Source organism: Brassica rapa, chromosome A04 (genome assembly GCF_000309985.2).
Source record: "Brassica rapa cultivar Chiifu-401-42 chromosome A04, CAAS_Brap_v3.01, whole genome shotgun sequence".
Taxonomy (NCBI): domain Eukaryota; kingdom Viridiplantae; phylum Streptophyta; class Magnoliopsida; order Brassicales; family Brassicaceae; genus Brassica; species Brassica rapa.
The window spans coordinates 4,692,915-4,707,176 of record NC_024798.2 but is presented as its reverse complement, the minus strand read 5'-3'; the positions used below and the strand labels follow the sequence as shown (position 1 = coordinate 4,707,176).

The following is a 14,262-nucleotide window of genomic DNA, read 5'->3' as shown; positions in this document are numbered from 1 at the left end:
ATGCCTGTTAACGAAGGTTTAGGTAGCTCAGAGAAAGGATGAGCTACTACAAGTTCAGCCGATGAAGGCGAGCCAGAGGATCTCGAGGAAGCTGATGTAGAAAATGCAAGGACTAGTCTGACCAACGATCAATTGGCCAGAGACATACGAAGAAGAACAGTAGTCCCACCAGTCAAGTTTAATGATTACGATTGCTCATAGTCCTTGCATTATATTGTCTATGTTCGAACTCATGAACATAGAAGAGCCGACATATTATGCTGAAGCAAAGGCGAGTGAAGACTGGGAGAAGTGGGATTTGGCATCTGATGATGAGATGGACTCACTGATCAAGAATGGTACATGGGTGCTGGTAAAGAGACCCAAAGACAGGAAAGTGATCAGTTGTAAATGGCTTTACAAGCTCAAGCCAGGAATGACTGAAGAAGATCCTAAGAGGCATAAAGCACGTTTGGTGGCTCGGGGCTTCACTCAAAAAGAAGGCATTGACTACCACGAAGTGTTTGCTCCAGTAGTCAAGCATGTGTCCATTCGTACACTGCTGTCACTAGTAGTTAACTTAGATCTGGAGCTAGAGCAAATGGACGTGAAGCCTGCGTTTTTGCATGGGAACTTGGAAGAGAACCTCTACATGGAGCAGCCAGAAGGCTATGAAGAAAAATCGAAGCCTGACCATGTGTGTTTGCTAAAGAAGTCCTTATCCGGACTCAAACAGTCCCCTCGCCAATGGAACAAACGATTTGATGAGTTCATGACTCTCAACGGGTACAAAAGAAGTCAGCGTGATGCTTGCGTATACACTGCAGAAGGTTCTGATGGAAGTCTGGTGTATCTTCTACTTTATGTAGATGATATGCTCCTAGCAGCTATGGATATGAGAGATATCAAGAAGCTTAAGGAGCAGTTGGATTCAAGTTTTGAAATGAAAGATCTAGGACCACCTCGACGGATATTGAGAATGGATATCTACAGAGACAGGAGTAAAGGCGTGTTAAGATTGTCTCAATCAGTGTATATCAAGAAGTTGGTTTCGAACTTCAGAATGGAGGAAGCTAAGAGTTCTCTAATCCCCATGGGAGCACATTTTAAGCTATCAGCTGTAAAATAGAAGGAGGAGGATATTGATACTGATATTATACCATATCTATCAGCGGTAGGAAGCCTCATGTATGCTTTGGTAGGATCAAGACCTGACCTTGCATATGCAGTAGGGCTTATGAGCCGGTTTATGAGCAGACCAGGGGAGATTCATTGGGAAGCTGTAAAGTGGCTTCTCCGGTATATGAAGGGGTCTGCTGAGTTTCAGTTGGTCTATACTCAAGAGAAGGAGTTCAAAATTCAAGGCTAATGTGACTCAGATTATGCAGGGGACAGAGATAGAAGGAAGTCATTGACGGGTTATGTGTTCACCATAGGAGGGAATGTGGTCAGTTGGAGATCATGCCTACAACCAGTAGTGGCATTGTCTAAAACGGAAGCGGAGTATCTCGCTGACTGAAGCAGTGAAGGACGCGATCTGGCTAAAAGGTTTCCTTGAGGATTTTGAGGTTGTTCATGGACCAGTTCAGGTGTGGTGTGATTCGCAGAATGCCATCTGCTTATCCAAGAACGTTGTGTTCCACGAGCATACCAAACACATGGGAGTGAGACATGATTTCATTCGAGAAGTCATCGATGAAGGAGAAGTTGAAGTGTTGAAGATTCATACAAGTAGGAACCCGTCTGATATTTTGACGAAGGTGGTTCCAGTGAGTAAGTTTAACGCAGCGTTAAGCTTGCTCAAAGTAACTCAAGCTTGAGGAAGCTTGGACCGTGCCAGATGGTGTAAGTCTAGAAGGTGAATCCACTGAAGGGAACAGAGGTAAAAGTCTTGATCGTTGCATAAAATGGTTGAAGTGTCAGGTGAAGCTTAGCTCAAGGAGGAGTATGTTGATATGTGATCTAAGCTTTAGTCTTCTTGGGTTAGTTATAAGTTTGTTACTGGGTAGATTAAGTTGTTGGTTAAATACAGTTATGTGTTGAGCCGGTTTAATACTTAGTCTTCGGTTAGGCTTTGTAAGTCTTCGATATATATAAGAGGATATGAGCTGAGAGAGTAACAGAATTAGATAGAGAGCTGAGAGAGAAGAAGACGTGATTGATCAGAGTTGTAGAAGACGATTGCTTATGTTCGAGTGGATTTGCTAGACTGAGTCTGGCTCCAGGGATTAGTTCTCCATATCGGAGAGATACCTTGGGTGAACAAATCTGTATGTGTCTATCTTCTTTGTGTTTTCTTTACGTGTTCGATCTTGAGCTTCGTTTTCTCGTGAGTGATCGTGAGATTGAGCATTAGTGAGATCGATTGAGACTCTGATTCATCTCGAATCTGAGTGTTTCCGCGCAACAATTTGTATATACTAAACATTCATTGCCAAGGGATTTGTCCCAGTTTTCTCTTCTACTTTAAATAAACTAATAACGACCTTCAGAAAATGATGCTTGATCTTTCTTTCTTTTTCGTACCATGTTAAGCTGTGATGCTTGATCTTTGTCAAAAAAGAAAAGTGATGCTTGACTCGTGAATTATAAGTGAGAAGAACATCACGTTCAGTGGCTATGTCCTGTGTTTCCTCAACAGTAAGGCTTTGGGTCATTTTAATATGGAAAAGCCGAAATGATTATCAAACTAACATCATGTTGAAAGGCCCATTTTAGCAATACACTAACGGGTTACGATTACATCAGTTTTTTTATTTCATATACATATATAGTCCGTTGAACAAAAATACATATATACCCGTTGAACGGAAATACATATATAGCCCAAGGATATACGTATTTTGTTGTTGGGCTCAAAGAATGCACCACAGAATGAATGTGTTGGATTCATGTGTTGGTTACATTCTAATAATAACTGACTTGTTGGTCCTCAAGGATGCGCCACAGAATGAATGTGTTGGATTCATGTGTTGCTTACATTCTAATAAATGACTTGTCGCTCTGTTCTTCTTATTTAGCTGATAAAAAACCATCACGAGGAGAAAAGGTTAGTGTGTTCTCATTACTTTTTTTTGGTATAAGTGTTCTCATTACTTTTTAAAGATGAAAGGGAATTAAGTTGAGAACAAAGTTAAGGTCTCTAGTGACTAAATGCCCATCACAAGACTCTCAAAAGCTTAAAAAAAAAAAACTCCAAAAGCAGAGAGATAGAATTTAGCTTTTTACTCTCTTTTTTCTGCTTTAAAAGGCTCACCCACTTTCTGCAATTCTTGTAAATAAATTAATCATATACTTTTCAAAAATCATGCTTAACTTTATATTCCTTCCTGCTTTTGAGGATAAACTTTAGATTCCATGCATGAATTTATGGACATATTATACGCATACATATCAAATATCAAAAGTGCCGTTATAATAATGTGGATATCTTTGTGTGTACACATTGGTGTTTCCTTCAAGTGATGCAATTCATATAATTATAAATGTTATCTATTAGACATTTACCGACAATTTGTTGTGTATCGGTTCTTCTTTGGACCATAGATGAAGTGGGATAAGTAAATAGAAAAGCTTTGCTGCATCATAGTTGGTATTATTACTTTGAATTGTTTTTTTTTCTAAAGAAGTTCAGATGGTAGTGCATGTCTACGAATCAACACTTATTACTTTAATTTATTTTTAACTCATGTGTGTATATATTGGAAGGTTGAAATTTAAGAGGGCAAATTTAAGAACCATGGATTTAATCGAACTGTATACCAAATATTAGAGCAATATATATATAACAAACTAAAGAGACCTTTACCTTTGGTAACAAGGAATAATATGTAGGTGGACAAAAACGGCCTACAAACCGATATTCATTCACATATATTATGGCCTTTAGTATCTCAATCTTAATAAATCGATCCATTATTATATTTATAAAGAAAACAACTGTTCATATTTAATATACTTATAATGAAATGCTCATATTTGATTATTGTATATATATATGCAATGTTTAATTTTATGTTATTATAAAAATAATACATCATATATATCGATCAACTTTTGAGCTCTTTGTCCACCATACGCAACACATCCAAGCGGAAAAGCTTACCTTATTATTTCAAGTGTGAAAGAAGATTCATTCACAAAAGCGTTCCATGTATATTCTAATCCCCGGTCCAAGGGATGCACAATAATACCCAAAACTTCTGAGATTTAAAAGAAAACTAAACTCGGAAAGGCAAAAGAGAAATAGAGAAAAGCAGGAGATTCTAATTAAGGTGGTGGCTTCTTCCTTTTTTCTCGAGAAAAATAAAAGATGAAATGAAACAGAGTGGCAATAAAGTTTGTGGAGATCTATAATATCAATCAAGCTGTCTTGGATGCTAAAGGAAACAATGACTAGTGTTGTATGTTTTATGTTTAGATAGATTACGGCTTAATCATAGTTTATCTAGTTTATATTCCGTCTGTTCCATAGATGATTTTTTCGTTGAGTGTACATTAAAAGAAAAGGTGCATAACAACAACAACTAATTGTAAAGACAAATAAGCAAAATTGATTCCACTTGTGAATCCCTCCATTTGTATTGTAAAAGATAAAATATCAAATGTGTTTTAAAAGGAAAATAGAATGGTAGCATCACTTATTTCGAAATGGATGAAGTTAAAGAATTGTCATAGTTTTTTGTTCTTTTTAATTGTCATAGTTTTTATTTTTTACAATCCGGAGGTGTCCAACGGGTTTCTCGCCCGTACGTCGGCGCCAGATAGACATGATTCTCGAAATAAAATTAAATATCCATATCGTCTGGCTACACAAATAGAAATATTTAAGATGGTAGGTTTCAAATCCGGAATGTTTATCATATTTTCAACCTTGTCGTACAACTCGACTGATTTTAATTGTCATAGTTAACGACAAAACTTTCGTAAAAGAAGAATAAGAATAACATGCTTTATGATAAACGTATAATTGTGTATCAAGTGATTAAGTATACTGTCGCGTTGAATATTTGCATGTTCTTTCTTCTAGCTTAAGCGTTCTTTCTTCTAGCTTAAGTTTAGCTTATCTTCTTCTCTTTCTTTTTTTTTTGTTAGTGTAAATGTGTAATTATCAAAGATTCGAGCTTTGGATTATCCGAGAGTTTCCAAAAGCAATCGATTGAACATGAGAGCACCTCCAAACATAGATATTTACTAAGTATCTAAGTAACTAGGTAATAACTCACACCTTACGCAGAATGTGATTATTAGTTTTATTAATTTTTAATAAAAAGACATTAAATCTGTTTAATCTGGAAAAAAATCTGTTTATTTTGGATATCAGTTCAGTTTTAGGTTATTTTTTTTTTAATCTCTTAAAATATAGCTATAATTCAACATCAATATTTATTTTGGTATGTTCACTTCAAATTATTGATGTTTTGGTTTTCTCCGGTGATAACCAAAAATTATAATTATTTGTTTAGTTTTAGATTGTATAAATTTTAGATAGTCCTGATATATCGAACCAATGGTTTCATATTATAGTTTTTAAACATATAATAGTTAAAGAAAAGGAAAATAAAATTATTAAGACTAATCATTTTACTATAATTTGGTCGATAGTGAAAGAAGCATTAAAAAAATATTTAAACTTCCAAGAGAATTAGATACTTCAGTTGTGGTGAATATTTAACTATATAGGTATTAACGTCAATGTCCACATGTATGTATATGTAAAGTATATAAAAGTGGTTGGTAAATATATAAAGATACTATTAATCAATATTAAATGACGTTTGTATTCAAAATAACACATGAAAGATAAAATTCTTAAAATAAAATTAATTAAAAATAAAATAAGCCTAGATATTAGTGCATTTTCTTTCATATAAAGAAAATCAAATTGTATCCGTAAATAGGGTAGGCACAGATCTAATATCCAGATATTTGGAGGTATTAGTGTTGATTCGATCCGTAGCCACCCGTATATTTGGTGTCTCGGATATCCGATTTAATCCGTAAATAAAATAAAAAAATTTAAAAATAAATGAAAAATCTAAAAATAATATAAAATAATAATATTTCATCAAAAAAATAAATTATTATTTAACTTTTTAAATTATAATACCTAATATAATAAATTTAATACATAAGAATACTGTAAAAATTATATAAACTATAATATATATATATATATAACTTATATATAATTCTTTAAATATATGTATATATATATATATGTATACAGCAGATCAAATCAGATATCCTTTCCTAAAAATATTAGTATTTGTGATTTTTTTCATTTTTTACAGATATTGCATTTTAGTATTTGATTTTCTTCGTAGGGTAACAGATATCCGGATATTTTGGTTCGAATAAAAACGCATAGCAAATCGAATCAAAAATTTACAAATATTTTACCCATCCTATCCATAAATAATAAAAATAATACATGTATAATTGGACTTTCGATTCGTTATATATCCGTTTTGATTCGAATCGAAAAATCTGGATAGTGTGAGTTTTATTGTAACTTTACATGTGAGTTATATATTTTAAAAAAACATAAACTAGATAGTGTAAGCACATTTATATAGATTTTGTCTAAGAAGCTCTCTACACGTGACATGTCAGTGTGCTTATTCTCAAATTGCTATTATAGTGTGAATGCATTTATTACAATTTGATTAATATTTATTTATATAATTCATATTTTTAACTTTTTATATATAATTCATGTTTTTAACTTTTTATATATACTTCATGTTTTTAACTTTTTATAAAAAGACTTTTTCAGATAAAAATACAATATATACATAAATTATCTTTGTTTATGATTATATTTTCAGATTTTGGATAATTTTTACTATTATTAATTTTAATCAATTATCTAATCAAATAAATTAAAATTCGTTTTTATTTTTAATTTAATTATACATTTTATTCATTAAGGGTATAAACGATATTAACCACTCTAACTTTTAACGTGAGAGCTCGATTCCAAAAATTTACTTCGCAAATGATAGTATAGATTAATATTTAGTTATATAATTCATGTTTTTAAATTTTTATATATAATTCATGCTTTTAACTTTTTATTAAAATACTTTTTTAGATAACAATACAATATATACAGAAATTATCTCTGTTTATGATTATATTTTCAGATTTTGGATAATTCTTCATTAACTTTAATCAATTATCTAATCAAATAAATTAAAATTTCATTTTTATTTTTTAATTTAATTATACATTTTATTCATTAAAGATATAAACGATATTAACCACTCTAACTTTTAACGTGAGAGCTCTATTCCAAAAATTTACTTCGCAAATAATAGTATAGATTAGTTTTATTTGATTTAGAACCCTATCTTAAATACTAAACCAATGATGGTGCTCTGAGAGAGGAACACTTGTATGCAACTAAGCATTAACTTGCATGCACGAAGCTGCCGAATATATGAAACTTAAATCACACAATTCAAAATCTATAACATATAGAAATAAAAGAACGAATAAGACTTTAAGCGACATATATATATGATAGTAGTATCTAAACATGCTCTTCTCCTAGGCTAGATCTTGTTTTGTTTGTCAAGCTAAAGTACATATACCACTTTGCTGGTGAAGAATAATGTTTTGAAACTAATTTCAAAACCCTAGCTGCCTCATTCGTTACATGAAATTTACATTCATCTAATATATTGATGGTGAGAGGGGGAAAAACATTTGTTTTAAAATAGGGAAAACTTACATAAAATGGAAAATAAACAAACATATCCATCTAGAAAGTTCCTAAGCCAAAAAGTATTCAAAACTACGTCTACACGTTTAGCCCAAAGGCCAAAGTTTTGCCCCAATGAGAGAGAGAAATTCCTAAGGAAACGAATAGCGCATGATGTCATCGAAAAGTTCATTTTCATAAACTGGCATGTTACATTACATGCACACATGCATGGTGCTACGTTGATGAACATTTGAAATGAAACCGTCCATCTACAGCTTCGAGCAAGCCAATCTCATCAGATGACTCTTTTTCACAAACGCCATCATCAAGAGAGAGGTTAAGATCGAGTACAACGCAAGTAGCAACGTTCTTGTCCTCAGATTGATCTGAACCGTCCGACGACTTCTGATTAACCGGAGGAGAACAAGCTCTTGATCTTGAGCTGAATCTCTCACAGCTCAAGATCACAATTGCATCTCTAAGCGAAGCTTCTTCACCACTCGAGTTACAAACTCTTCCTCTCTCGATGGCTCTCTTGAAACCCATTAGAGACAAATAATCAGCTTGCTCTATATCTTCCACTAAGAACACTCTTCTTGGATCAAAGGAAACAGCTTCAGAGAATCTCTCAATGTAACTCCAGTTCTGTTCATCTCTCGGCCTCTTGTTCCTCAAATCTTTCGATGAGAAACTGCTCAAACAGATAGAGACAAAGCTGTCTTGTGAACCGAACACGAGTTTAGCCAATTCTCTAGCGATCTTCTCTTTAGCCTCTACATCAAGACCTTGAAAGAACATCCATGTGTCTTCTTTTGTATCATCTATTCCGTTTATCTTTATCCTACTCGATCCCGACCTACATTTCAAGACAGTTTTGGCTATCTCTGAGATTATATCCTTCTGCCATGGTACCTTGCTCTGCAAGGCATCACATAGTGTCGCTAGGTTTTCAACATTCATCTCTTTAAACCTAGAAGAGACGTGTTCCACCTCCATTCCATCGCTCGAAGAAGCTGCTGAATTACTTGTCGTATTAGGATTCGAACAAAAGAGTTCTGTTCTTTGCTTGCTATCATGTTCTGGAATGAACAGTCTTAGTTCGGATGCACCAGAGGTCACGGAGTGATGATGAAGGTACTTGTTTGTCTCGATCACGGGCCAATCACCGTTGGTTTGAAGATGATGAAAGGAACCAGAAAAGGAAGAAGTAGGGGAAGAGAGTGTGAGTGTTTTTAGAGATGGTCTCTTGTGGATTGAACCGCAGATTGTGTTCCACTTGACCACAAGTTCTTTGATAGAATCTGAATCCTGCCAAATCCAAGAATCACACATAGACGCTCTTAAAATAAAATTAAAAAAATGAGTTGGAAATGAGAGATGTGAATTAGATTTTGTTGGTTATGCAACTCACATTGTGACTACTTTGATTCTCCTTCTTGTACTGCTGAAGCCACGCCGGTAAAGCTGCAATGGTTACATTGCTTTTGCTATTGCTGCATTGCAAGAACCTAGCTTCTGCTTCAAATTTGGGAGAACATTCCTCACAGAAACTGAGCTGCTCCCCTAATGGATGCAGCTGGAAAGGTGAGTTCTCTAACTTCTTCACTTCAACCTCACTGCTTTGAAAACAAAATGGTGATTAGCTAAGGAGTGTTTAACTTGATTTTATCTTTAACTTAAACTGAAATTAAGTAATTCATAAGTCTTTCTTTAGTATTTCTCACAAGAAAGCATTTAAAAGTGAAAATAAATATAAAAAGGTTATAAAGAGGATGCACGTTGTTACACCGTTCTTTTAGATGATCACCAAATAAAGCAAAAACACTATAGGTGAAATTGTCTTTTTCGAAAAAGAGACAAAATAGTTAGAAAATATCCAAGAAAACTAAAAAAAAAAAAAACATTGCTAATAGTTAGATCATATCCAACTAAGACTTTTACCTCTCGGGGACAAGACTCAAGCGGAGGCTACTAGTTGTTGGAATAGTGAGAGTAGTGAGACACCAAAGGGACTCAAGAGAGGGTTGACCAGACTTGCATCTCACGTAAGTCTCTGAAGTCGCAAGACCCATTAACCAAAACCTTCCAAGATCTCCCATGACCAATCCACGAGCCAACTTCCCTATCTCCATTATCATATGCTCCACCGCACAGTAGTTGTTGTTGTTGTTACTATTCGTTCTAGACTCTACGAACCAGTTTAGGTCTCCAAGATTAAGAATCACTCCTTTTCCTACACAGCTTCTCACGAGTGTCTCCAACTCCTTTAGCTTATGCTCCACATCGAATCTAGTTGGTTGTCCAAACGAGGAGAATGATAGAGTTATAAACTTCACGTCTTTTAAAGCTTCGGGCACGTCTTTTTTGTCAACTTTCTCCATCACTGTTCGCACAACTTTGTCAACAGTTGCTAAACACTCTCCCACGATCACGAAGTTCTTTCTCTTTTTGTCGACTAGACTCTCTATAACGTTCATGACATCCTCGTTCCTGACTTGTCCTTCTTTAGGTTTACTCGAAGAGGTTGTTTTCGAGCAAGTCTCTGAAGAGACAGCTTGCTCGACTTTGCTTTTCACTTGAGGACTCGAGAAACCAGCTTCTCTCATAACTCTACTCACGCTAGGATCATCTAGGATTGATATGATCAGCTGCTCCACTTCAATATTGACTGCTAGGACCGGTTGCTGCTGGCTTTCGATGGATCCACGCCGCTGGTGAGCCTGCGCGCGTTTGAAAGCTGCACCGAGAGCGTTAGAGATAGAAGGGAAAGGGGAAGTTTGAACCCCTAACATAGGACTCCCCGTGGAGGTCGGGAGGCGGTTTAGTGCCACGTTAAAGCAGAGCTCTAGTGCTCTGCACTGAAGAGGATGCGTGTGGGATTGGAGACAAGCTGTTCTAAGTAAACCAGTGGGAGCGGAGAGCATGGTGCTAGCCACATGGAGAGGTGTGACTTGAGCATGTCCTCTCCTTCTAGCCAAGCTCATGGCTTGTTTCACCAAGTTTGCAGCCTCAGGCGTGAGAGCTTGCTCCACCGTGCAGCTTCCGGCTCTCATGGTGACAAAACACCGTAAAGGAAGACAGGGGAGGGGTAGTAATAGTACTTAGAAGAGAGAGTTATACGGTAAAGGCTTCAAGGGACTTGGCTTCATAGATAACAAAAGCACTTAAAGTAGAAGGATTGATCCTATTTGGAAGGTGGGATTAAGTCTTAAAGCTAAGAGCAGAGTAAGGAAATAGAGGGAGAGATCAAGGGAGAGGTGAAAAGAAAAGGGTTTTGGTCTTCAAATATATGAGGAAGGAGGAAACGTGTATGCTTTTCTTGTGAGCGAGGCAAAATTTTGGGGGATTTTTTAGGGTCCAAAGTGAATTTTGTAGTGCAAAGTGGAATGCATGTGATGACAAAGCAATATCAAAAGGAAAAGGTAACTCAGCTTTGCCCTTATATTCTTTTCTTTCTCAAATTCCACCAAAAAGATGTAATGGATACTGCAGCTAAGTGGGTCTCTTTCTTTTCTGCAAAGTGTATCACTTATTGATAAAAGAACCTAATTAAAGAATATATGGGGTACTGCAGCTAAAATTACAAATCATCCTTTGCTTATATAATATATAACTAAAGAATAAATTATAGCCTCAATAATATCTGTAGAATTTTTCTTTTATAGATATGGGTTATAATCAGTCTCTCCTTTTGGCACTTTGAAGCTACTAGGATCATATCACATGTAATCAACAACATAGGAGCAACAAAAAACATAGCAATGACCAGATTTTTGTCTTAAAAATAGTATATATTTTAGCCAACTATGTCTCAATAAGCATATAATATTTTTCCCAAAGAATATTTTCACTCAAATTAACATAGTTGATTAGGTGTTAACAGTAATCAATAAGACTGTGTATAATAGATGTTACTATCTCATTTACAAGTAACAAAAATGAAGTATCAAATTCTGTTCCAAAAGACAATCACAAATCACTCGCTTGATGACGAAAGTCGTAACCTGTTTATGTAATTTTCAACCTATCAAAAATTTGTAAAGAAAAATGTTCTCTCAGCCAAAATACACATATGTAATGATATTGAAATCGTACTTTAGTTTACAAATGTTATTACCATCCAAACTCTCAGAACATGACCGGTGAGGGTGGAGTTATTAACGGAATATAAGAAACCGTCTCTTAACTTTTAACTAAAAAGGTTAAGAGACGGTTTCTTATATTCCGTTAAAAACCCTACCCTAAAAACCCCAAATTAATTATGTTCTTAAGGGCAAGAAACACATAACAAAGAAGGGTCATTACCTTGGTCGTTGAATAATATTATACTAGGTAGTAATCCGCGCTGTGCGCAGATTATTGGATTATTTATTGTACATTGTATTAAGAGATTTGTTTTATATCTTTTTCTAGGGGTGAACATTCATATATCTGTTCGAATTCAGTTAATCTATTCGGATTTCTGATTTTTAGAATTAGAATTTTAAATTGTATTCGGATATTACAAATTTTGGTTTGAATCATTGCGAGTTTGATTCGTATTCGAGTTCGGGTACCCATTTTAGTTATGTAGTTTTTAAAAATAAAATTAAATATACTTAAATCCTCAAAAAAATTAAATATACTTAAATCCTCAAAATCCGTAAGTAAAATAATATAAAACATAGAAATTTGAATAATGTAAGACTAAATATTTAAATATTTGGATCAAGTAAATAATTTTAGTATTTTGAACATTTTCTGTTATTTTTTTTATATTTACGTGTAACTATGTTGATAATTTTTAGATATTTTCATTTTTGAATATCTAATAGATATAAAATTTAAAATAATTAACATACTTAAGTATATAATTGTGATTTAGATATTTTTGGTATCCAAAATATTTTAGTTTTGGTAAGATTTAGGTCTGGTTATCTAGATATTAAACTTTTAGATCCACCTGAGTAATTAATCAGTTTTATTTTGTGTTTAGTATTACTTTCAAATCTAGTTCGGTTTGGTTCTTCAGATCCATATATTTTACTCAGACTTACTTTTTTCTACTAATATAAAAGCAAAATAAAATAAATGTAAAACAAATATTCTAGGCTTGTTTAAAATACATAATTATTGGACCATACTTTAAAAATACCAATAAAATGGATGGGCGTCATATCAATATTGTTCGGCATGTTGCAAAATTAACGTAGTCTATAACCAATAATATGTATTTTCTTATAAAATTATTGGTACGTATAATAAAAACACGATAAAAACGAGTGAAAAGTGTTATAGTTGCGTGAAAAATAATGTGATATCTTCTCTCGGCACCTTAATATTATTTTTCAATCGATTCACGAATTTTCTTTTCTGATTTCTGATATTTTCTTAACAATTTGATTATGTTTCTAATTTTTTGTCTAATATGAAAACTCCGTAAAGAAAAGAAATATTTGTCTAAACTAAGGATCCAACTTTGTGTGTGGTGTTTTTAACCCCAGTTTCTTTAATTCATAACCAATCATAATTATTTATTGTCTTCGTGTGCATAAGCCTCAACCATGGCTAAGTTCGACAAGATACAAAACTTTCAATTTCTAAAATATTGTCATTCCAGCATTTTAGTTCATGCAAATCTTAATGATTTTGTAATTTTTTTTCTTTCAAAATGATATTTTTTAGTAGTTGTACAAAGAAAATTTCAGTTCACTAATACAAAGATTAAAAATGCAGGAACTAAAAATAACATGATTAAAAAAATTAGTGCAAACACATTAAATTATCCACAGTATAGTTAAAACAATTAGTACGTGAACGTATTAATTGTTAAATGACTGTGAGGTCAACAAGTATACATACTCAAATTTAAATCAATGTGAGACTACTACGTGACAAATATAGTGTGAATGCATCAATAAAAAATGTTTCTCTTTTAATATATAAGGGATATGGTTATTAGAAACTCAGCTTAATTTAGTCAATAGGCTTATTTATGTAAATACATAACTTATTTGTCAAACTCTTTACATAATTTTTTTTTTTTTTTTTTGACAGCAAACATTCACAAACTTATGTCTCTGTGAACCAAAGTGGTAACTCTGCATCCATATGTATGACGAAAGACGGTTGTTTCCTAGCACTGCGTGCTAAGCTATCCGCCTTGAGGTTCGCCGTTCGAGAAACATGAATGATTTCTGAGTTGAGGAAACTTCTTCTGAGAAGTTTAATGTCTTCCAGGTAGCCTTCAAATGTTGGCCATTCTTCAGGTTCCGAAACCATATTCACCAATTGAGAACAATCCGTAGCAAACGTGACCTGGAACTGTCTTAAATTCTTCATGCATTTCATTGCCCATATTAATGCCTCTAACTCCGAATGGAGAGGAGACAGACATGCCCGTACATTCCTTGCCCCTAACAAACCATCAAAACCCGGGAGAGTACTATACCAGCCTTGCCCTGAAAAATGGTCATTATCCTTCCATGAACCATCTGTAAAACACCATCTTCCTGCAGTTACTTGAGTGGGTATGGTTTGTATTTTCTGTACCAAACTCTGATTCCTTGTTACCTGCGCCTCAGCCCAAAGTG

General features: G+C 34.0%; 1 protein-coding gene across 1 annotated transcript; it reads right to left on the bottom strand.

Annotated features, from left to right (window-relative positions):
- Positions 1-7,674: 7,674 nt before the first annotated feature.
- LOC103863461 (protein SMAX1-LIKE 3) lies at positions 7,675-10,743 on the bottom strand. The gene is made up of 3 exons (XM_009141202.3): positions 9,632-10,743; positions 9,102-9,306; positions 7,675-8,998 (listed from the first exon to the last, which is right to left on the bottom strand). The coding sequence occupies exons 1-3, from the start codon at positions 10,741-10,743 to the stop codon at positions 7,925-7,927; spliced, it is 2,391 nt and encodes a 796-aa protein (XP_009139450.1). The 3' UTR covers positions 7,675-7,924.
- Between the last annotated feature and the right edge of the window lie 3,519 nt (positions 10,744-14,262).

Coding starts and splice junctions, on each gene's coding strand:
- LOC103863461 (XM_009141202.3), bottom strand. CDS start 10,743: ATGAGAGCCGGAAGCTGCACGGTGGAGCAAGCTCTCACGCCTGAGGCT. Junction 9,307..9,631: donor TTGAGTCTTGTCCCCGAGAG/GTAAAAGTCTTA, acceptor TTTTCAAAGCAG/TGAGGTTGAAGTGAAGAAGT. Junction 8,999..9,101: donor AGAATCAAAGTAGTCACAAT/GTGAGTTGCATA, acceptor TGGATTTGGCAG/GATTCAGATTCTATCAAAGA.